At 53.2% G+C, this 23,533-nt stretch overlaps 2 protein-coding genes across 23 annotated transcripts in view; one reads left to right on the top strand and one right to left on the bottom strand.

Moving 5' to 3' along the window:
• The window catches only part of FEZ1 (fasciculation and elongation protein zeta 1), a 44,081-nt gene extending 43,648 nt beyond the window's left edge, over positions 1 to 433 (top strand). For all 4 annotated transcript variants that reach the window (XM_027580530.1, XM_027580531.1, XM_027580528.1 and 1 more), the window contains one exon: positions 86 to 433. In XM_027580530.1, the coding sequence (XP_027436331.1) occupies positions 86 to 173 (88 nt within the window). In that variant the 3' untranslated portion in view covers positions 174 to 433. The remainder of the gene's footprint in view (positions 1 to 85) is intronic.
• Positions 434 to 10,252: 9,819 nt separating this feature from the next.
• The window catches only part of PKNOX2 (PBX/knotted 1 homeobox 2), a 304,609-nt gene continuing 291,328 nt past the window's right edge, over positions 10,253 to 23,533 (bottom strand). For all 19 annotated transcript variants that reach the window (XM_027581284.2, XM_027581295.2, XM_027581285.2 and 16 more), the window contains 3 exons: positions 14,580 to 14,656; positions 13,495 to 13,673; positions 10,253 to 12,502 (listed from right to left, as the gene is read on the bottom strand). In XM_027581284.2, the coding sequence (XP_027437085.1) occupies positions 12,276 to 12,502; positions 13,495 to 13,673; positions 14,580 to 14,656 (483 nt within the window). In that variant the 3' untranslated portion in view covers positions 10,253 to 12,275. The remainder of the gene's footprint in view (positions 12,503 to 13,494; positions 13,674 to 14,579; positions 14,657 to 23,533) is intronic.

Below are 23,533 nucleotides of genomic sequence, written 5' to 3'. Positions count from 1 at the left end.
CGCCTCTCGGCTGGGGCCCCCCTGGGCTGGCAGGTCCTGACCCACGCGGTGCTTTGACCTCTCTCCTCTCGCCTTCTCTTTGCAGTGCTCTGCCCCACCTAACCTTGCCCTCAGGGGCAGCCTTGCCACGGAGGTCACAGAGCAAGAGTCATTCCATCCCAGGGACTGCATGACACCATGTAACCTCCGATGTGTATTTAAACGTGTATAGCTTAACCTGGATTAAACATGAGCAAGCGCGCGGGGTCCTTTGCTGTTGGCTTCTAGTCCTAGTGATCATTGGATGCATGACCGAGGGGCAGGGCTGGTGAGGCGCCTCCGCCGGGGGAAGGCAGGCGCTCTCACTGCTCACGATGTAGCCTGGCTCCAGCCCTCGAAAACAGCTTACCCTCTAAGACTAATTTTGAAATAAACCTTCATTTAATTAATATTCTTCATGTGCCCCGGAGTGTGGTCTGTCATACCTGGAGAGAGAAAGGCTGCGGAGCTGCCTTTGCGAGACGTCCCGGGGCCTATGGCAGATGGCCGGGCATGGAGGGACCCGAGTGTGGGCCCCCCCCGCCGTGGGCCGTGGGGGTGCTGCATGGGGTACAGTCAGAAAGAGCAGGCCATCCACAGACCCCCAAGATCTCGCTGCTTGGCAGCTGTAAAGGGGGCTGCGCAATGTGTTCTAGGAACTACGGACGGGGGGTGTCAGACCAGCGGGGGACGGGGAAATTAGCAGTGAGTCTCGAGGCGCAGCCCGTGCCTCCTGCTGAGATGGCCACACTGGTCCTTGCCAGACCCTCTGCGGGGACCCGGAGGCTCGGGGGCTGGAGGGAGTCAGCTCTGCTAGCAAGCCCAGCTTGGGGGATCGCGGCCATTGCCCCAGCGCCCCAGTGACCTCGGGGAATGGTGTCCTGTGGCCGTGCGCGCCCTCCCCTGCCCTTCCTGCAGCCCCAGAGGTCCGACTCCTGGGTGCTTTGCTGCTCCTGGGACCAGCAGGTGACTGTTGTCCTCACACCTGGATGCTGCCTTGATTTCACCACAGCCAGAGCTCGGAACTCGCTTGGCTTCCATCTTCTGGCTTGAATGACAAGAGCCCCATGAATTCCCACAACCCCATCTTTTTTTTTTTTTAAGATTTTATTTATTTATTTGACAGAGAGAGAGAGAAGGAGCAAGGGGAAAGGCAGAGGGAGAAGCAGGCTCCCCACTGAGCAGGGAGCCCGATGCGGGGCTCGATCCCAGGACCCTGTGATCATGTTCTGAGCCGGAGGCAGACGCTTAACCGACTGAGCCACTCAGGCGCCCCTCCACAGCCCCATCTTCAAACAAAAACCTTTATGGAGCCCTTGCCATGTGCCTGCTGCTGACCCTATCAGGTCATAACTGAGTGTCCCAGAGGGGAGGAGGCAATGGTGTCGCCCAGGTTTTACGGAGAGGAGAGCAGCCAGCAGCGATGTTCAGAAGGGGTAGAGTCAGACTGACCCCTTGCACTCGCTCTTCGTATGGCATTTGCTTTAACCGAACGTGCCAAACAGAAAGCCATACTTTGTCACACCGGCAGCTCCACGGGAGGCTGTGGGTTGACGTGGGTGACAGTAGAAGGCATCCCTGGTGCCTTGCCTCTCACTTCTTGGGCCTCTGCTTTTCTGGGAGCAGGGCTGCCGAGCAGGAGCCATCTTAGCTTGGGGTGAGGGGGCCCTAGTCCTCCAGGGAAGCTGCCCGGTGCCTGCAGGTCTAGCTCAGGCATCCACCTGGAGCAGAATGTCTACGCGGGTAGAGCCCTGGCTGCTGTGGGAGAATCGAAGCAACCACAGGCACCCATGCAGATCCTTAGGGGCCAACACTGACGAGTCCCAGTGCTTTGACAGAAGGAGATGACTTCAGTTCTGCATTCATTGGCACTGTGGTTAAGGATGCAAAGGGTCACTGGGGGCACCAGGTCATTTGCCGGCTGTGGAGTTTTTCACCCGTCTCAGCAAAAGGGAAGCAGAGAATCCTCCAGAGCTTTTCTTCCTGCCTTGCATTTGTCAGATCTGGGTCAGCCACTCCTTCCCCCAGTGTATCCTGCCAGCAGGTGTCTGAGGCAGCAGAGACAAGCTAATCAAAGTTGCTGGCAGTTAAAAATAAATCTCAAGTGTCAGGAATACACTCACGCTAGAGGAGGTGAGCGGGCAAAGGTGGGGACAGTGGTTCCTCTTGTCTCGCCTTTTGTCCCCATCAGCAGTCTTAGCGGGGAATGTTAGGTCCGATTGTCATGGTTGTGCATGGTCCTTCCCTCTATCCTTGCTCCTCAGCGTGGGGAGCTGTGAGAAACGCCCTGGCCCAGACCTTCCACATCAGAATCTGCATTTTAACAAGCTCTCCAGGCAATCGGTATTTGCGTTAAGGTTCGGAGAAGCTTTGCGTGGAGGCTGAACCTGAGTGCGAAGTGTGGTGCTCAGGTGAATGCGATTCCCCGCCCGCAGCATTCCCCTCTGCTCACCCTTCCGGTTACAGAAGCGCGGGGGAGGCGCCCCAAGGTGGACTGACGCTTCAGACTGCGGGCGGCCCTCGTGGCCAAACGCAAGTCCGGTCTCGGCTGGCCGCACACAGCGAGGGTACTGGGGGGGCCCGAGTCTGCGGGCAGCCTCCTCAGTAGGTAGCGGGTGGGCTTTGAGGGATGTGTTAAAGGCTCCAAGTGTGGCTTTTGCCAAGTGTCACGTGATCAAGTCCGGGTAAGGAAACTCCACGGTAGAGCCAGACACCAGCCTTCGTTTATGTGGGGTTGAAACAAACAACCACGTGGGGACAAGCTGTTTTCCAAACATTCCCTGGCCTCGTCTCTCTTTCAGGAGGGAAACAGGTGTGATAACTCAGCAGGAAAAGCTAACAGGGAAGAGTGTTGTGGCCCCAACGTTTGTGGGATAAATTGGCTTTGAAAAATTAAAGAGAGCTTTTTCGTGCCTGCTGGACGGTCTGGAGGATGACTTTATCTAGCTGGTGGCTAGGGAAGAAGAGGTGTGGTTGGTCAGTGAGGAGGTGCATCCTGCAGGTGTCTCAGGAGGAACCATAAATCAGGTTCTGATGAGCACCCAGTCCTTCCGTGCCTGCTCCAAGCACCTGCGGTGTCCCGCCTCCCACCTCACCCAGGCACCGCGGCTTTGGGGGTCTCACCAAAGGCCAAGAGCAGGGAGGAACCCGGGGGCGCCCAGCCTGCCTTGCAGCAGGAGCACAAAATGGGGAGAGGTAAGTCCCATCACTGAGCCAGCCTCCGTGATTAGCATGCGTGGAGGGCAGAGTAATTAAATGCTGCTCTTGGAGAAGAGACTTGCGTTCTTGATGGCGCCTGATTATTTATTTCCTCGAGAGGATGAGGGGGTAGTCTCCAGGCCTTCTGTCTGAGCCTCAGCTTCGCTCTCCTCCCTCGCGAAGGGTCGGGAAGCAGAGGCCCCTCTGCTGACCAGAAAGGTGCCTTGGCTTCCTATCAATGCCTTTCTTTTTAAAAGAACAATGAGCCACCTTAGCCCACAGCCCAGCAGCTCCACACCCCGCCCAAGCCCTCATGCATATTCATCCTGCTTCAAAGAGCACAGCATGGAATATGCAAATTGGCCAGGCAGGAGCTGGTTGGCATTTTGATAATAGCTTTGTCTGAAAAACCCCAGAGACACATGCACATCTAGTTCCTCTCTCCCTCCCTCCCTCTGTCTCTTGCCCCTACGCTAGTGTCCCCCTCCTCATTCTCTCTTCCACCCTACAACCTGCCTGACGGCAGCAAAGTGCATCGCAGGACCGCAAAAGCAAGTTAGCGGAAGAGCGGGGGTCTGGGTTCCAGTCTGAAGCATTTCTACCCGCCCCCCAACAGCGTCACGCTGGTGTTCTCCCTGTGGAGGGCTGCCCCGTCTGACAGTGCCCCTGGGCTGCCGGCCCGTCCACTCTGTCTGGGGACACATTCTCTGCCATCTCCCTTCCGACCTGGTTTTGCCCTTACTCTCTCGGCAGTCAAGCCTAAGAGCCCAAGAGCCTAGCCTTGTCCTCTGGATGGGAGGGAAGGAGTCACCTCACGGGTAGGAGAGGAGGCTTGGATGTCAGCTGTCATCCTCGACAGATCGCCGGGCCTCAGTGGTTCCCGACCCCACGCTGCAGTCTCTACAACACATCCAAGCAGCCGTCAGCCACTGGCCAATCGGCCTTGCTGTTGTCCACTTCTTTATCCCAGTTTGTGGATGGTCAACGGCAGCCTCTTCTCTAAGATGAGCTCTGGGGGCCCCCTTTCCGAAGCACAGCTCCTAGAAAAGTGTGCGGAGGTCCGGTCCCTGCCCCCACCCCATCCCCTGCTCCTCCCCCAGATGTAGTCGCTCCAGTGAGGAGCTGGTGGGCTCCGGGGTAGGTGCTCTGCTGGGTTGGGGGAAGCAGGCTAAGGTTTGGATGCCACATCTTTGAATGCTGTTGCATGTGGGGTGCTTAGAGGAGAGAAGCGAAGGCAGGTGCAAGGATGCAGGCACCTCTGAGATTGCAGGGAAGAGGAGGGCCCTTGCCTCTGACCCCGAAGGCCAGCTCTGGTCATGCTGGGGCTTAGGGGGACAAATTACCTCATAGGAGGAGCATGGGTTTCGGCCTTCGGTTCAAATCCCAGCTCTACTATGTTTTAGTCAAATAATTTTTAAAAAAGATTTATTTATTTATTTGAAAGAGAAAGACAGCAGGAGCGAGAGCAGGGGGAGGGGCAGAGACAGAGGGAGAGAAGCGGACTCCACACTGAGCATGGAGCCCAAAGTGGGGCTTGATCCCACGAGCCCGGGATCGTGATCGGAGCCGAAACCAAGGGTCGGACGCTCAACTGACTGCACCACCCGGCGCCCCCATGTTAGCTAAATAATTTTTGAGACAATAATTTCTCTGAGCCCCAGTTTCCTCATTTTAAAAATGGGAATACTAAGATCAGTAATTCTCCCAGGGTTATTCTGAATACAGTGTCTTGCATATATGCTAAACGCTCAGTAAATTGTACTTTTTACTAGTAAGCTTCAAGGAACATAGAGAAAGGGCTGGGCGCTGTGGCCTTTCTATTGTTGGGGACCTGATCATGTTTTCAATCCCGTAGGCTCAGAGGAGCTGAAAACAAGACAAGAGAAGGAGTGGGCTATTCCCCTAAACTCAGCCTTACCCCCTACCCTCTGTCCTCACTAAATCCTGCTTTCTGGTGGCCCAGTGAGTACTGGCACCTGCTGGTTCCACAGCCTGTGGCCTCCGGGCACCCCTGGACAAGGAGACAAAGCAAAGAGGCAGGAGCCGGGTCATATTCTGATTTCTCAGCAGGTTCATTCAAGGGGAGTGGTGCAGGAGGGAGGGTGCAAAGTCCCATGTATTTTTGCACTTAGCAAAAAGATTCTATTTTCACTGCTAAGGAGGCAAGTAGAGAGACAGAAGAGGAAACACACAGACCACCCCAGACCCAGAGAACCTCACGTGCCTTATGATTAGGCCAGACAGGTGGGAACGTGAGGACTAGTTCAAAAGATTCGAGAAAGGCATTGCAGGTGTCCTAAAATGCTGCTCCCCACATATTCACTAAGCCTTGAAGACCACATTTAACCAGTCTGGAGAGGTTCTGCTTCTTTGGGCTGTCTCCGGAAGGCAGATCTGGGAACCTGGTGGAAGGTAGAGGGATTGAGTGGCTCTGTGTACAATGTAGCCTTTCTGCCTGGGAGGCATGGGGCTCCCGGAAGGCTGGGGGTGGGCGGTAAAGGCAGATGACAATATACGGTGTGTGTGTTCCTATATGGGTCGAGCAGGTTGGGTTTCCTGACCCTCTCCGGGCTAAGAAACGATTTTTTTTTTGCCTCTCGGCTTGGATCCCTGCTGTGGACAAACACCCCTGGGAGGGGCAATACTCAGAGCATCAGGCATTTTCTGCTCAGGGCACCGGCTACCTCGGACCCTTTTCTGAAATCGGGCCTGGGTGAGGCAGGGGTTCAGAATCGCTGGGGTGCTGTCTACAGTGCACCTACCTTGGTCCGAGCCCGGGAGACTCTGATTTAGCGGAGAACAGAACTTGGGAGCTTGCAGCTCCAGATGGCCGCCCAGCAATTCTAGGTGTTCCGGGCCCAGAGCTCCTGGGTGGGGCTGCACCAGAGGCAAGGATGCCGCGGGCCCCGAGGTGCTGGGAGATTCCAGCACGAGAGCCAACTTATTCCATCTCCTTCCAAAACGTGACCCCGAGTGGATACACAGTGAGACCCCGTCAGAAGGTCAGCAGAAGCGTGAAGCCCCCTGGCTGCTGGAAGCCTGGACGGTGATGTCAATCCCAGCTTCTCCAGCAGGGGTGGGGGGCTGTCCAGAGAGCGGAGCATCCCCCGCCCCCCCCCCCCCAGGAGAAGGTGGGGACCCACGTTATCATCCGCAGGACTAGTTTCATGGAGCATCAACTGAGGGGAGCTTAGCGACCATCTCCTCTAACCCCTCAATGTGCAAGTGAGGAAGTTAACTTAGATGGTCCGTGTGTGTCTGAAGGGGAGCTCTTAGCAGAGTCTTGACCAAATCCTGGAGAACCCAGGGCTCTTCCTCTCCCTGCAAAGGAGCATGGGAGGCCCACGGGGGGGCGGAGCCAGCCTTAAATGAGTTCCGTGTAATGAAAAGTTTGCAATGCTATGGGAGAAACCACCACCCTGAAATTCACAAAATAACAGGTGGATGTGAGATATGCACACCTGACGTGAGTTCTCTGACTAATGCTTGGGTGTAATAACATGAAATAAAAATCTGAAAATGAAAAGGTATAATGAGATATACACAACTGAAGGGAATTGTCTTAAATGGCTGATTGTAATGAGATGTACATAAATTGTAAGGCTTGTAATGAAATGAAAAAAAATATTCTTGCCTGATAATACTGGGTGTAATGTCTACACCTGAAATAAGTCGTCTCACCGCGCTGAGTGTAATGAGATGCACATAATTTTAAAGAGTGTAATGAGATGAAAAATAAATCAAACACTTGTCTTAAAATGAAAGATGTACAAAGATGCACACACCTGAAGGGCATTGTCCTAAATGGGTTCACTTTAATGAGATGCATTTAATTTGCAAGGGGGCTAAATGAGATTGGCCCAGGAAAGGCTGAGAAATATAAAACTATAAGATATGTACACTTGAAAGTGGTATAATAAGATCTGCCTTATCTGTGGGATGGAAATAAGATGTCAGAGTGGAAATGCACAGAGTATGACGCGATCGATCGGCATTCTCTCTGCCAGTCCTCCATGATCCCTTGCCCGTGAGGCTCTGCAAAGTTGAATTGCCCTCTCTCCCCTGTATGATGCCAGGTACCTAGTAGACACCTGCGAATCTCACTGGCTGAAAAATGGGGTTGCAGTCTATATAGCGAAAGGAAGTTAAGGGAGCAGCTATAAACAAGTAATTTCTAAAAGGCAACATAAAACTATTTCTTTTCTTTTTTTGAGAGGAGAGGGCGGGGGGCCGGGGGAAGGAAGAGGCAGAGGGAGGGAGAGAAAGAATCTTAAACAGGCTCCACACCCAGCACAGAGCCCATGGCAGAGCTGGATCTCACGACCCTGAGATCATGACCTGAGCCAAAATTGAGGGTCCGCTGCTTAAACGACTGAGCCACACAGGTGCTCCAAAAACTATTTTCTGAGAGTAGTGTTTCTCAAAATCCTTAGGCATCTCGCCTTGGAGTCTGGGAAAAAGTTGGTCACGGGATCGAATCTGCATATAACAAGCAACCCTGGCAGGTTATATGCCCCAGGGTTAATGTTTGCCTGTAGAGGCCAGGTAGGCAGGTGACAAGAGTGAAGATGCCTGATGAGGGACACAGGCATACTTTGCAATGAAAGGTAGGAATATCTTCTCTTCCACAGACACGTTCTCTCGGATTTTTTTTTTTTTCAAAGGCAGAGCCTCTTGGACTGTTTTGTTTTATCACACTTGATGGAGCAGTGGGTATGGAGAAATAGTTCCTTTCTTAAAAGCAAGAATGCAGATACTGGAAGGAAAGTCAAAAAAAAAAAGGAAAAAAATAAAAGGGAGTGGGGAGCATAATTAACCAATGAGCCAACCAAGCAGTGATGACCTGACCTGAACGTGGCAAGTGGCACTCATTGTCAATGTTGGGGAGACCACATGGATGGCCAATGTCGTGACAGCATGGAGAGCACATCATAAGGGGTAGCAATGATTCGATTACACCCTGCTGTGGCTGTGTAGGAATATAGGTCCTGAGTTGCAGTTCTCTATCTTTTAGATGTTGGCACAAAAATTTTTAGAAACAATATTGGGTCCAAACAAAACATATCTGGGAGCTGTATTTGATCCGAATGCCACATCGGACCTGAGAGTCTTGTTTGCAACTCTGAACGAACACGTTCGAGCTCACTGGACCAGGATGAGGTCATATTTTAACCATTAGGAGGATGTTACCAACACACAATCAGTCTCGGTGTTTTCCTAGGATGTGTAAACTCCCTGAAGGCAAGAAATTTGTCTTTGTTGATCCCAGTTGTATCCTCTGTATCGGGAGCTGCCTGAGACAGAGTCGGTGCTCAGTAAATACACGTCGGGTGAACGAGTGAGTGTGACAGAACCATTGCCCTCATCTGGCCGTGTTCAAGGTAGCAGAGGGATCTCTTGGTCAAGGCAGTATAGCTCTTGCTCCGGCCATCAGCTCCCAGGAGCAGGAAGCTTCCAACCTGATAGGTCTGCCCTGCTGGGATCGGGGTTGGGGCCAGAAGTCTGCTGGCCCGGTTTCCAGGGTCCTGACACCAGCACCCAGTCCCCTCCTGCGTTGTCCCTTTTCTCGTACTTCCACAGGGACTGTGGCACATCTTCTCCATGGGTTGGGTAGGACTTGGTCATGCACGGAGAGAGAGGGGGCTTCCACATCTCAAATGGTTTGGGAAACCCCCTTTTCATTGGTGGCATGGTTGACAAGCTGCCAGAACTTGATGGAAAAACTGAGGAAGGGGTGAGAGGGGCTGGGGCAGCTACTCTGTAATTTCTTAGAAGAGTGTTGCATAGACTGTTTTGTGGAATACCAGTAAAACTCGAATAGATATTACTTGAAAAAAAAAGGCAAATAAATCTGGAGAACAGGATAAACAGGTTTCTTCCTGCAGGACTCCTCAGAGCCTTTACTACACTAGTGCGTCTTACGGAACCCCACCAGCAAAATAGAATATGCAGTTCATCCTAGATTAATTTGGCCACGGATTTTTTTTTTTTTTTTTTTTTTTTGATGGCATGTCTTTTAACATTGTCTTCCTTGGAAAACACTTCTTTGAAAGTCTGCTGGTTTCCCAGCTCTGGGAGGTGGGGCTCTAAGGTACAATCTTCTTGCGGGTCTTGAGACTTTCTTACTGCCTAGCGGTGGGGGTCTCTGTTTGCAGACTCTCTTGGTATGACGGGAGGCTTGGGCTCTTTGAGAGCGGTGACCTAGGGAGCAGTCATCAGGGCTGCGGGCAGGCCCATTTTGCCCATGTGAGCACTCCCTTCCCCACCTTCAGCCTGGCTGGAGGGTGTCCACAGGTAAGTGCAGACTCCCCAGCCTTTGTGGATGTGAACAAGGGATGGTCCCTCTTGCTCCTAAACCGGTGCCCTGGACATCTCACCAACAGTGCCCAGATAAGGAAAAGTCTGGGCTGAAAGTAACAGGAAAGCTAGCTTACTTGGGGTTAGGAGCTGTGCCTAAGTTTCCACTTGCCCCCCCGGAGGATACAGTGCTGAGCCCTGGGGTTCAAAAGGCAGGCTCCTCTCTGGACACAGCTCTAGGATTAAAAGTGGCAATCAAGACTTCCTCTCCTTTCCAATTCCTGGGCCCTGGGTGGACGTGGGAGAACTAGGGGAGGGGCAGTGGTGCCACCAGCTTTGAGGATGAAAACCCTTGGAGCCTAGGATGCCTCAGGGAAAAGCAAAGGCCTTTGAGGGAGGTAGGGTATGGTGCACCAGGGGACCACATTCTGAGCGCGCCACTGCTATGGGGGAGAATTGCCAGGAGAGGGCAGTGCAGAGCGTCCTCTGGTCTCCTCTCCCTAATCTCTTTGTCTTTGAGCCCGGCACGTATGCAGTGAGTGTGCCAAACGTGGCTGTCTTCTTTGCCCAGACAGGTAAACTGAGGTCACTCAGAGAGCCCTCCACCTTGTTCCCTGCCATGGGTATTTAGTTCAACAAGAGGTAGGCTGAGGCCTCCAAATTTTCTCCGGTCCAAGGTCCCACTAACCACTAACCATGGAAAAAGAACTGCGCACCAGAATTATGGTAGGTAATAAGATTTACTGAAAACTTCTCGGCCACATTCAGTACTGGTTTGGTGGATACATCAGAAGGAGGTTGCATAACATTAGGCAGGTGGAGGGGCTGGGAGGAGGGTGTGTGGGCATGTGTGCAGGTGTGCCTGTGCTGGGTGTGTCGCTGTCCAAAGGGGTAGGTGAAAGGGTGTGTGTGTGTGTGTGTGTGTGTGTGTGTGTGTGAGAGAGAGAGAGAGAGAGAGAGAGAGAACAAGAAAGACGAACCAGAAAAGGAAATGTATTTTATCCCACTGCACATTGCAAAAGTCTCACGCCAAAAAAGCTAGACTTTCCTCTACTTATGGCATCAAAAGGGAGTAAAAAATGATTGGATCACCCAGATTATAAATAAGGTTATTTGTTTCTCAAAAATCCCTATTAAAACATTAAATATCAGCTCTTTTGGGGGAGAAATACATTCATTTCAGGGAGACCTCAGGAAAGCGACCATCTTTTTGCTCCACCCCAACCAGGTGGGGGAGGGGAAGCCCCAGAGGGCCCTGAGGGTCCCCTCAGGTTGAGCCAGGTAGCCACTCGCATCCTGCCACTGAAGGAGATGGCCAATGCACAATTTACAAATGAAACTGCAAGTCCATTAAATTAAAATCCACTGGAAAACACACGTGTGATCAGTCCTGTCATTCACAGCCAAGGGGTGGGAGAAGAGGGGAGGAGGGGGTGCCAATCATGGGGGCCTGGAAGTTGGGGTGGGAGGGGGTGAGTTAGGGCAGGTGATGGAAAGCCTCCTCCTCGAGGGAGCCCCGGTTCCTCCAGTGCTGCGGGTCATGGTGGTGGGTGGATCAACGAGGTGTGTGGGGGTGGGGCACCCCTTGGCGCTGGGGCACCATTTCTCTGGGCCCTCACCCACACTTCAGATATTGATGGGAAGAGGGATGTAGCACCTTCTCCAACCCCTGGCTTCCCACTGGACTGGATGCTTCTTTTCCAATGTTTCTTCTGCCTTCTCTGAAGGATAGAATGAAGAAAGAGAGCAAAATGGGGGCTGGTGGGGCCAGCCTGGGAGCAGGGGGGACGGCCGTGGGGGGCTGAGGGCCGGGACATCTGAGGAGCTCCATCTGAGGGCCGGGACATCTGGGATAAGACACCATTGTCCTGCTGCTACAGGAGCTGAGTTCTGTGACCACCTAGGGATGGCTGTGGTCCCCAAAGTCATCTTGATATGGCTCCTAGCTCAGTTCTGCCATCTCCTTGGGTCCTGGAGCCAACCCAGGGGAAGGGATTCCTCTTAACCCCCTACAATCCGAGCCTGCCAGCTTACCATTCATTTCAGGGGGAGAGAGAGAGAGAGAGAGAGAGAGAGAGAGAGAGAGAGAGAGAGAGAGAAGGTGTCTGTGTGGCTCCTGCCCTCTCTCCCAAGTCCACGGTTGCCCATGCCTGAGACAGGTCCTTGGAGGAATGAGCCGGAGCCTTCGGGAGCCCAGGTCCCATTCCGATCTGCGGGATGTGGCGCCTCAGGGCCTCCCGCTCTGCTAGCCACTGGTGATGCGTCTGGACTCCTCCTGCCCTTGAATGTCTGTCAAGGAGCTGAGAACCTCATGGGGGTGGAACCCGGACCCCCTTGACTCTCCCTTTCCTCCTAACTCTGTCCCTGGCAAGGCTCACTCTGAACGGCACCGATCCGCCTCACAGTGCGGGGCTTGGAAACAACTCAAGTCCTTCAGTGGGGGGGTGGGGGGGCGCGGGTGCCATCTGTCCTCAGGGATTTGGTGAGTCCGGCTCTCACTCCTGCCGTTCCGTGTGGGCTGCTCGAGCGGCCCCGCAGACGGAGTCCTCTGCAGTTCAGGGAAGTGGGGCTGGGGTGCTCGCTGGAGCTTGGTGGTTGGGGAGGAGCAGGTGTCTCCTCTGCCTTTCTTCAAGCTGCTGATTGGGGGGAAGCTAGGGCCAACTTCGTCGGCGCTGCCTGCGGTGCCCCCCTCCCTCCCACCCTGGAGCCCTCCTGACGACGCTCCTCTCCTGCTCGGTGACCAGTGCCATCCGGGCTGCCAACTATTCCAGGGAGTCACTGTGTTCCAAGCCTAGGTCGCCGACGTTCGTCGTCTGCAGCTCGTCGGCCTCCTCCTCCAGCTCCTCCTCCTCCTCCTCCTCCATCTCGTCCTCATCGTCTTCTTCCGTCCCGTCCAGGGAGTCGTCGTGTGCGGCCATCATAGCCTGCTGCATGGCCATGGTGGCGTTGTCTGAGGACAGGGACTGCAGGTTGTCCAAGCTGATGGAACCTACGTGGGAGGAGAAGACAAGGCTCAGGCCCGGGAAGCGCAGTGTCGGACAGAGTGGCAGGGACCGGCCCACGGAGTGGTTGGCAGTTCGCAGGTGCGGAGCCCCCCCGGCCCACGCGTTTGTCAGCCCCCCCCCATCCCCCTGAAGCGGCGCGGCGCCTAGTTACCGCTCACTGAGCACCTTCTATGTAAGGATGTTAAATACGTTGACTTTCTAACAATTCTGCACAGTAGGTCTTATCATCCCCATTCTAAAGAGGAGGAAACTGAGTCTCTGATGGTTAAGGCATTAGCTCAAGGGGACGGTCAGGCACGACAGAGTCGGGATTCTCCCCTTGGTCTGTCTGGCTCAAAATCCGTGTGTTTCCGCTACACCTGACATGGCGACTGCCCAGCACAGAGGAACCCGAACGCCACCATAGAGAGGCACACGAAGGTATGCACGTGCACGCGCACACCTCCACTCCACTTCCCACACAGAGCTATCTTCACGTGCCAAGCTATAAAACGTCTGGCTCATTGAATTATTCATTGTGCACCAGGCGACCGGCAATTAGAAAAGTGTATATGGAGGGTGTGATGGAGAAGCTGGGAAAACAAAGCTCTTCCTGGCCTCCGTTCACAAGCCAGCCGCCTGCTTCGGTATTTATAGATGGCCCTGGCTCTTGGGGAGCCGTGCAGACACTCATGGGCGTGACAGAACTTCGGGAGGGTGTGGGAGTGAGGAGGGGGCTCTGCTGAGCAGTCATTGACTCAGATGACCATGGACTCCCACTCGTCTTTGTGAGGTTGCTTTTTGGTTTGTGACAGTATATGCAAAAACATCCCCCTCTTTCAGGCCTGCGCACATCCTTCGATGGAGATCACTATTGTGACCAAGCTGCCGCTGCCATGGAGGCAAGGGGATGGTCAGCCCTTGCGTCTTTGCAGAACCTGTCCAGGAGGTCCGCCCACCAGCCCCAGGCTAGAGTACACCCACCCCCAGTTCTTACCGTCCGGGTTCGTTCCCGGGGCGCCACCCTGCTGTTGCAGCACCCCTGCAGCAATGGAGTTGGGCCAGAATCTTTGGGTGGGCCGGTGCTGCGACTTGATCTTCTTGGCTTTAGGGGCAGGGTCTGGGTTGCTGGCATCAAGCATGGGCTGCAGGATGCGCCTCCGCGCATTGATGAACCTGCCCAGGGGTAAGGGTAGAGACCTGGTTAGTCACCTCCCCCCACCCCCCGGGGTTGTGGGGTTTGTGTGTGTGTGTGCATGTGCATGTGTGTGTGTGCGCGCACGTGCAGGGAGTGAGAGCCTCTTCCAGACTCTCAGCAGCTGATCCACTGTACAGAACAGACTGGGGGCTCATCTAGGGTGTGAAAGCCTAGCTGGGAGAAGAGCCCTGGGCACTGCAGGGCTCATGGAATCACCTGGAGCTTGGTATCCACGAAGCAGCATGGGAAGGATGCGTGAGGAGGGTCAGAAATCTCTGCTCAGGACTCATCAGGATTGAACAGAGGAAGTAGGGGTCCCCTTAGAAGCACGAAACCCTGACTTTTCTCCAGGGCCCAGGGCTCAGATCAGGGGCCCCAAATCTTGGGTCCACCCCCACCCAACCAGATCTTGCTCTCTGAGATTTCTGTGGCAACCCAGCCAGACACAGAGAAGGGGAAAACAGATGCCTGTGAAGTCAGAACAGCCAACTCTCCCTCCTCCTTCCCACCCGAGCTTTGCAGAATGTTGTAGTTTTTCAGTTCGCAGAGGTGGTGGGTAGACCAGATGACCACTGGCGGCTCCTCCAGAGCTTGGACGCCTGCATTCCTCCTGTGTGTGTCTGCAGTGCAGGCGGGGCTGGGCTTTCTATTCAGCAAGAAGCTTCCAGTGATGGTCCTGATACAATCTCCCAGCAGAGGGCACTGAGAAGCTGCAGATGAAGCTCTAGGCAGTTGGGCTGATTCTAGCTTTCTGCTTCTAGCCCAAAGGGGAGGACTGCTGTGGTAGCTGGGCTGAGCTAGGCTGTCTCTTTTCCCTGCTATGCATTCCCTTGCCAAGCAAGTGGCCCCTGGATCTGAGAGCCTATGGGCGGGTGATAACTCACCAGTTATTTACTTGCAGGAGGGTGAGGTTTGTCTGGGCTGCGATCTGCCTCTTCTCATCCTCCGTGGGGTAGGGGTGCTGAAATGAGAGGTGAAGGGCTAATGCGGGGTGGGCACATGGTGGCCTGGTCCCTCTAGAGACCATGCCTACGTCACAGGTGCTATCTCGGCCCAGGCAACCCAGCGGTTTGGGAGCCTAAACTGGGGAAAGTACAATTTTTGTTTCCCAAAAGCAATGGGACTAGGGCTTGGGGGAGGCTGCCCCATGTCTGTGGCTCCACAGTCAGGACCATCAGGCCCTCAGTGCAGCGCCCCCCCCCCCCGCCCCCGCCCCCGCCCCCGCCCCCGCCCCCGCCAAGGTGGGAGACCAAATTGCTTTCCCAAGAGTCAGTATGGCTCTATATTGATAGCTTCTAAGGCACTTTCACATCCTGACTTGGTCCTCACAGCCAACCCCCAGCAAGGCAGGTCAAGCATTATTAGTATTAGATTGACAACGGCCTCAAAAGCCCACAGTACTATCAGAGGGTGGTAAATGGGGGTATCTGAACCAATTCAATTTAAATTGACTGAAATTTACCGACTATCTACTCTGTGCCCAGATTTATGCAGGCATCGCAGGAGACAGAAGATAAATATAATGATAACTCCTAGTTGTAGAATACTCGGTAACCTGTGAAAGCTTGTCATGCACTTAATCTCATTTAACAAAGCACATCGCTAACATTTTATCAGGTAGGCAGGTTAAGTATTGTTATTCCCACTTTACAGCTGAAGAAACTGAGTAACTTCTCCAGTGTTCCCTCAGGGGGTGGCACCAGCTTGGAACTCAGTTCTTTTCATCTTGGTCCGGTCTCCCTCCCTTACTTCATGCTGCCACTTTGTAAGACTGAGTCTGTGTCTTTGTGGTGGTGAGTGAGGAAGTGGTGTCCCAGGGCACTTCAGTCCCTGCACTGATGACATGCTTGTCTCCCACTCTTAGACTGTGCTTCATGAGGGCAGAGACCATGTCTTATTAATTCGTCTTATTAATGTATCCCCAGTGCCTTTCACATGCAAATGACATGCAAATGACTCCCGAGTGAAAGAAAGCAGAAAAAAAGCAAAGGTTGGGTGGTTTGGGTAATGGGCCCTATAGAAGGTTAGAAGGAGAAATGTGTTGGCCAGAGCACTGGGAAGGCTGCACAGGTCACATTAAGAACAGGAAGGTTTTGGGTGGTGGTGGAATAGGGGTCCTTGTGGGTCCCCCTGGGTGGTGAGCCGCATGGTAACTGGGTTTCTGCATCTTTGTGTCCCTGCACCCACACCTTGCACCCAGGAGGCGTGCAGTAAAGATGTGACGAGTGTCAGAATGGGTGGGAGCCTTGCCCTGAAGCGAGGGGAGATCTGGAGGCTCTTAGGGCAGAGGGCCAAGCTGTCCAGCCTCCTCCAGCCAGGGCCATTCCTCATGACTTGAGGTGGCATTACACAGAGCTGCTTGGGCTTTCTGAAGTCCCAGAGACTGGGCCTCAGATCCTGGCTCCGTCACGACATGTTGTGAGGTCTCAGGCATGTCCCTTAGCCCTACATCATAAAGTCGTCTAGTGATTAATTGAAATTGTACTCATTAAAGTGCTCGCGAGGAGGTGGCTCTTCATGCTATTATTATGGAATGATGTGGGCGAGGGGCTTAAGGCTGTCTAAGGAACAAGCGTGAGGGCAACAGCCTCGGAAGTGCTCTCATTATCAGCGACAAAGGCGAGCAACCTCTGCAGTTGACCCCAGCATCCCCTGACCAAGGCAGTCAGGGTCACGTGTTGTTTTAATTCACACCTCTGACCCTGGCCGCCATGCCAGGGCAGCTGGGCCTTGGGATTCATCCAATATTAAGATTCTAACAAGCAGGAAAACACCAATGGGACCACCCCCCAGGTCAACTAGGAGACAACTTCCTCCTGGCTGGGAAGGAACAGAGGAAGGCTGGGAGGTGAGATCGCAGGCCCCAGGGGGCAGAGGGGTGGGGGCTCCACGCTTCTGACACCTTCTGGGGAAGGGGTGGGGCCCACGCCCTATTTTCCTGCTGCACAGAGGTCCAATTCCCCTAGCCATGAGAAGGAGCCACGCAGCCTCCCTGTCCGTGGCCACTTGGTGTGCGAACCCAGCAAAAACAAGGCAACTCTCTGGCCTGCCCGGACTGCACTAGCCCCTTTCGTGCCTTCTTGTCCTTGCACCCGCCGTTCCCTCCGCTGCAACGCTCTTTCCCCCACTTTTCCACTGTGTGTGTTTCTGAGCTTCTGGAAAGACCTGCCACAGATCAGATCCTCTGTGAGGCATTTCCCATCTTCCTGGGGCAGAGTTCGTCATGGCTGTGTTTGAATAACGGCCTTTAGCCCACTGTATGGTAGTAGGTTTCCCTACGAGACTGGGGAGCTGCTTTCAGGGAGGACTTCCTGAGAGAGGCGGCACTTCAGCTGGACTTTGAAGAACAGCCAGGCCATCCCAGCAAAGGCGGGGATGGGCCTTCCGGGCACGAGCCTTGCACCAAGACTTACACTGAAGCCAGCTAGATGCAAGTCTCTTCTCCTCTTAAAGACCTCCGGGGAAGGACATCCTTCAGCCTCCCATGGAGGGATAGTGTGTGCTGTCTCTAAGGAGGCTCCTGGCGCAGGCCTCCGTTCTGAGTGGATGTCGTAAATCCAGAGGTTAACATGCTCCCATTGAATGGAGAGGGTGGGAGGCAGTGTCACGGAATCTGGCTGGTTGTCCTCGTATGAGGACATAAAGCAATATAAACCTTTTACCCTCCCACCGTGCAAATGACACCACCCATCCCGCCTGGAACCAGCATCTCAGGAGGCACGTGGTGGGGGCCATGGGGTGAGTGGCAGCTTTGGCCCGGCTCTGGGGACAGGTGTGTCGGCCAGAACATTCCTGGCACCACATCTGAGTGCTCATAGGAGCAGTCCAGCTTGTACACGCCTCAGACCAGATGATTCCTGAGGACAGAGTCAAAATAGTCCTGGCCCCTGGACAGACCTCAATTTGCTCAGTGCTACTTTTAGCACAATTGGAAAGGCTCCGGGCCAAGGACGGGAAGAGGAATCAAGTGAGATCGTGGTAAGCCCTCAAGCCATGGTAGCCACTCTCTGGCCACTGTTTGGAAGAACTCTGCTGGAGTTGGGAGGGAAGCAGGCAGCAGCTTTCTGGAAGCAGATAATCCTTCCAGAAAAAGAGATACACAATGGACCAGAAAATGACAGATCCTTCTCAGGGTGGGCGTGGAGCTTCATGCGATGAGGCAGAGCTGCCTGGTGGTCAAGAACACGGCCTCTGGAGAGGTCAAGTCCTGCACCCCCCACTTACTAGCTCTGTGAGCTTGGCGATTTGTTGTTCTCCATCGCCCATCCTTAGTTTCCTTGGCTTAAAATGGAAATAACAGAATAGCGCGCACCTCTGGGACTCGGGGGCTGATTTAATGAGATAATGCAGGTAAAGCGTGTGTGCTTCACGGACTCACTCCGGACAATGTAGTGAAGCCTCCCAGATGTCACAGAACCTGCTGTGCAGTCTCCAGAGAAGGGAACTGCAGCGTTTACACAGAGTGGGTGTTTCGTGGTGGCCCAGCTGCCATCAGGAAGTTCCTCCAAAATCTGACCTGAACTCTTTCCTGCCTCTTTCTGACACCTCGCTTTGCAGCCTCCTAACTCAGGTCTCCCCTGCCCTAAATTGAAGCTGAAGGCATCTTTCAGTTGAAGGCTGAGTTCCACCTGCGGTGCTGGGTCTGGAAGAAGTGCGGCCAGGGCCGGTTCATGGGTCCCTGGCCACTCCCTTCACCCCGAGCCCACCCCGAGACTGTCCTTCCTCCTCCCGGGGCAGGCAGATGAGCATGAGGCTGGCCAGTCACCGAGGGACAGAGCACAGGGGAAGTGGGGGCCTGCTGGCATCCATGGCCTTGTGCTGCTGGTGAAGCAGGGTTTGGAGCCAGATTTCCTTCCCCACTTTCCCCCCAAGACCAAGCACCGCACTGGCGTCAACGACAGCCGTCTTCCCTTCTGGCTCCTGACCAAATGTGGGCACGCACCCTGTGGCAGCCCCAACTCTGAGGGCCTGGCCCTGCTCTAGGAGGGTCAGACACCGACCCCACGGAGGCAGTCGGCATGGTGAGGGGCCCCGAAACAATCACATTTCATCACATCTGAGATGCCATCGATGGCAGGGTGCACCCTGATTTCACAGATGCTAAGTGGGAAAAAACGAGCCTTCTGGAGTGGAGAGAAGCCCAGTGAGCCACCCGAGGAATGCCTCTTTCTTACTATCATGCACCTCCTGCAGGCCCTCCATTCTTTTCTCTCTCCTTTTCACTCCTCTCGCCCTTATAATTATACCCGCACAGAAAGGTCCAGGGAACTAAAATGTATAGCTTTATCTATCATCACAAACACCAGTGGGACCACCATCCAGGTCAAAAAATAAGATGCTTCCAGCACCCAAAAGCCCCTCTTGTACCCTTTCCTAATCACTACCCTCAAAGATATCCTCCCCAAAGATAACCTGGTTTTTATGGTAATGACTTTCTTGCTTTTCTTTATAATTTTCCTATGTCACATCGTTAAACATCATAGTTTACTTTTGCCTGGTGTTTGGACCCTATACATGGAATCCACTGGCATGCAGGAGTTTACTCCACGTTAGTGTGAGACTAATCTATAATTACTGAAGCTATTCATTTTCATTGCTGCATAGTTTTCCCTTGTAAAAAACTCTGCCGCCTTTTGGTTCTTCACCCTCTCGCCATCTTGGAACTATTCTCCCTCCCTCTGGTTTCTATTTCAATCCATCCTTCATGCCGCAGCAAGCAAGACCGGTCCTTCCTAACGTGCCCCCAGTGCCTCAGGCCCACTGAGACACCTCTCCTATGAGCTAAGCCCTTATCCTGCCCAGGGTTTCACACGCTACACGGATGATTTGTTTAGTCGTCTGTCACCCCAACCAGACACGCTGCATTTTTTTGAGGAAAAGGACCCCCACCGTTCTTTCCACCCCTACCTCATCAGTGCCAAGGAAAATGCCCGGCACATGCTAAGTGTTCAGTATGTATTTGTGGAATTGATGATCACAGGAACCTAAGGGGGTAACTGGTGGTTGTCACCACTCCCTGGGGGCCTTTGTGAGTGAAGATGAGTGGGAGAGGCTGGGGAGCATCGGTGAGTCGGACTCCCCGGGAATTCTCCCCAGAATCAGGCTGCCCTACTTGCTACAAGGGCCGTTCCTGCAAGTGATTGTTCCATGCAGGTTTGTGGGGAGGAGAGTGGGGTACTTAGGGTCTATGGAGGCACACCAGCCAGCTTTCTAGAGGAGTCTTTGGGGCAGCACGGTAAGAAGTGGGTAAGAACATGAACTCTAGAGCCAGGCTTTGAATACTGGTCTCTCACCAGCTCAAGACCTTGAGCTTGTTACGTGGGTTCGTCTTCTGTAAAATGGGGGAAATAATTCCACCTGCCCCGAGGTGGTAATTAGGATTCAATGAGTTAATATTTCAAAGGTGCTTAGAACGGTGCCTGGCACTCTGTGAGTGTTTGTTCAGTAAATAAATAAATAACAAATAAAATAAACCTGCTGCTTGGTACATGTGGCCCCCTTTGGTGTGAAAGCCACAGGTTGTTTTTCTGACAGATGGCGAGATCCCCCAGCAGCTCCTTCCGTGCATGGAGGGAGGCGCTCCTTCTTTCAAATGGTTTTATTTCCTGGATTCTGGGACTGCTCCAGCCCCTGGGCACATATGATGGGGTGTTTTCCCTTAGCCTGGGTCTCAGGCTTTTTGGGAGGATGCTGGGAAGCTGTGAATCTCCCCTGGCCATTTTTCAGGTGGAATCTTTGAGAGCTGCAGGACCTCCCCCCCCCGCCATGGAGTGTCCCGGGGCTCAGGGCGAGCTAGCAGCCCCCCATACCCCCGGTCTTCTCGGACCAGCTCCATCCAACCCTGCAGCTGACCAGCCAGTTGTCAACAAGGCCCTGTCTTTGATGGAGACCACCAGTCTCCCTCCTTCCCTGGGACTCCCTGCTGCTCAAACAGCCAGTGTGGCCCACACCCTGGGACTATGGCTTCCAACACTCTCCATCTATCCTGGGGAGTTGAGGGCAGCTTCCAGGGGTCTGTTCTCTCTTTGTCCCTACAGTGAAGGGTGGGTGGGAGAAAACAGTTTCACGTCACAGGCAGGCATCTAAGACTTCATGTTTCTCTGGCACAGAAAGATGAATGCAGCTGAGCCATGGCCAGCCTGACTTCCAGGTCCCGGTGTACCTTCCACCAAAGCTCTACAGGTACAGATGCCTGAGCAGCAGGGGAGAGAGACAGCAGTCGTGGCATGACAAGGAGCCACACAGTTCCCCAGCCTCCAGGGGGGGCAAGGAAGGGGAGAGGAGGATTTTGTGCTCACGACCCTAGGAGGAGGGGTCCGTCTCTTTGGTCAGCAACAATCACGGGCCAGACAGGGCCACTGATGGTCAATCAGGAGAGAATTCTCATCCAGACAACTCCTCCTTCTCTTCCTACTCCATCCTAAACCCTAGCCACACTGCCAGGCCTGGCCCAGATCCCAGGTCCTCCGCTAAACCCTAACTTTGTGCATCAGCATCCCATGCAGGGCTTGTTAAAAGCAACATCTCAATCATGTCCAGAGCCCTGGAAGTCCCCGAGGCCATCTCTCCCACTGGGCAGGCGTCCCTGACACCGGCACTTTCAGCGGTGCCCCCAAACAAGTTACCAGTGCGCAGAGACAGTGCCGGGGTGGCTCGGTGGGGTCTGGGCCAGTGGGAGTTCCCCAGCTGGTCTCCAGCAGCAAGCAGTGTGGCTGGTTGGTTTCCTATCATTTTCTGTGCGCGCGCCGTCCTGAAGAAGGCGGGGAAGTGAGGCTCTGCGGTGCCAATGTACAGAGGGGCAGCCCTTTGTGCTGATGGTTGGGAGGGTCTTTCTACCAAATGCAAGTCTTCCCCCTACTCATCCAGCCAGAGAGCCTAGACTGTCCTCCGGAGTCACACAGAAGCCTACAGCACTGCCTCTCACTTCATAACAAGAGTTACCACCACTTGCTGGATGCCTACAGTTTTTGGCTAACTTTGAATACTTAAAATATTCACGGAGTACTCTGTCAAAGTACCTGCCATTTAGTCTCATTGAATCTCCCAGGCACCTATGAAGCAGGCATCATTATTCACATTTTATGCGTGAGAAAACCCAGCCCAGAGGGGTTAAAGAACTGGCTCCGGGTTATCCGAGCAGTGAACAGCAGAGCCGAGACTCACACCCCCTGTATCTGTAACCACATCCGCTCCACCTCTGGGCTAGACCATCTGTCAGGCACTGTGCTTTTTAACATATTATTGATCATCTTCGCCATAGGTGGGTACCATTATCTCTACTTTATGAAGAGGAAATTAACACCAGAGATGCTAGTTGACCCATTCAAGGTCATATATAGCGAGTAAAACAATGGAGCTGGGATCAATCTCAGGTCTGTCTGCCTCCAAATCCCTTGTTCCTTATACTATGCCATGCTGGCCTTAGAGGAACAGGGGTCTACGGACTGAACATCCCCAGTCCCCTTAACCATTCATCTTATGACACGTTTCCCATTAAAAGTCACCTGAACAGACATTTCCCCACCCTGGCTGCTCTTCTCTGGACACGGCTTGTCAAAGGACCTTTTGAAATGTGCTGCTCAGTCGCGGACACACTAACCTGGATGTGTCTGACCAGCACAGATGGCCCAACTCCTCTCACCAGTATTGTTTCCTCCGTTCTTGGACCCCTTAAGTGTGTGTGCGCATGCTAATACTTGATTATATCATGGGTTGACTGCTCATGGTTTACACGTATAATTTATTTCCCCAATTAAATTATCAGTCCCCCAAGGGCTAGAATCATGTCTCATACCTGAAACTTAGGTGTTAGTGGCTAGATACGGTATTTGGAACTTAGGTCACATTTTCCCATAGAAACAAGTTATTTCTTTAATAGCTAGCCTTCCAGGCTAGCCCCCAAAGGCTGGTTTAGCTAAAGATGTGTGTTCTGGTGGAAAGGAGCCTACGGGACTCAGGGACAAACCACAGATCTTGCTCTAATTTCACGGAGCGGGCTAGATCTGAGGAAATTCCGAGATGGGTGAGCACAGACTTCATCCTCTTGCCTTTTCCTGAGCCCTGCTGCCACTTCTCTGTCTCTTCTCAAAGCCCCAGGGCCGTCCTGTGACCCTGCCGTCAGCCTTCCGAATCTGAGGCCTCTGGCTGCTAGGACTTCAGGGTCAAATCTCTTAAAACTATATTCATGATGATGTAGATAAAACTTTCATCAGATTCTCAAAAGGTCAGGGGCCTCAAAGAGGTGAAGAACAATTGCTAGAAATCATTCCCCTGGCACCCTACTGGTTTGCCTCCTCAAAATGCTGTGTTAAACAATATTCTAATCTTCATTTGCTACCGCCAATAAGCACTGGCACTCTTCCCATGAAGCTGATCTTAGCCGAATGGGAGTAAAAAAGTAAGCTTTGGAACTAATTCATACTCAGCTGTGAATGAATGATGGCATCCTGGCCTCTCCATTGGTACCTGTTTTTGACAGGCATTGCATACTTTTAAGTGGATCTCCGATGAGTGGAATTTCAGATCGTGTGACAAAGTTAAAGTAGCAGACAACATAACATAATAAAATAAAATTAAAAAAAAAAAAAGATGTTCTGGAACAAAAACGTTCTCTCTAAGTCTCTCTGAGCTATTTTTTTGCTTTTCAAGTTTTCTTACTTTTCCCCACAGATTCCCGGGAAGTGTCAAGATTTCTCTCAGCTTTTTCTGAGACAGGGCAGATTACGGGGACTCCCGGAGTGAGACGGGAGGCATTTGCAACAGTAGCTATGTCTGGATCAGGACAAAATACTTTCACACTCATCTTATTCCATCCTCACGACAATGCTATGAGCTGGAT

The sequence above is a fragment of the Zalophus californianus genome, chromosome 11 (assembly GCF_009762305.2).
Source record: "Zalophus californianus isolate mZalCal1 chromosome 11, mZalCal1.pri.v2, whole genome shotgun sequence".
Taxonomy (NCBI): domain Eukaryota; kingdom Metazoa; phylum Chordata; class Mammalia; order Carnivora; family Otariidae; genus Zalophus; species Zalophus californianus.
This window is presented reverse-complemented; position numbering and strand designations above follow the sequence as displayed.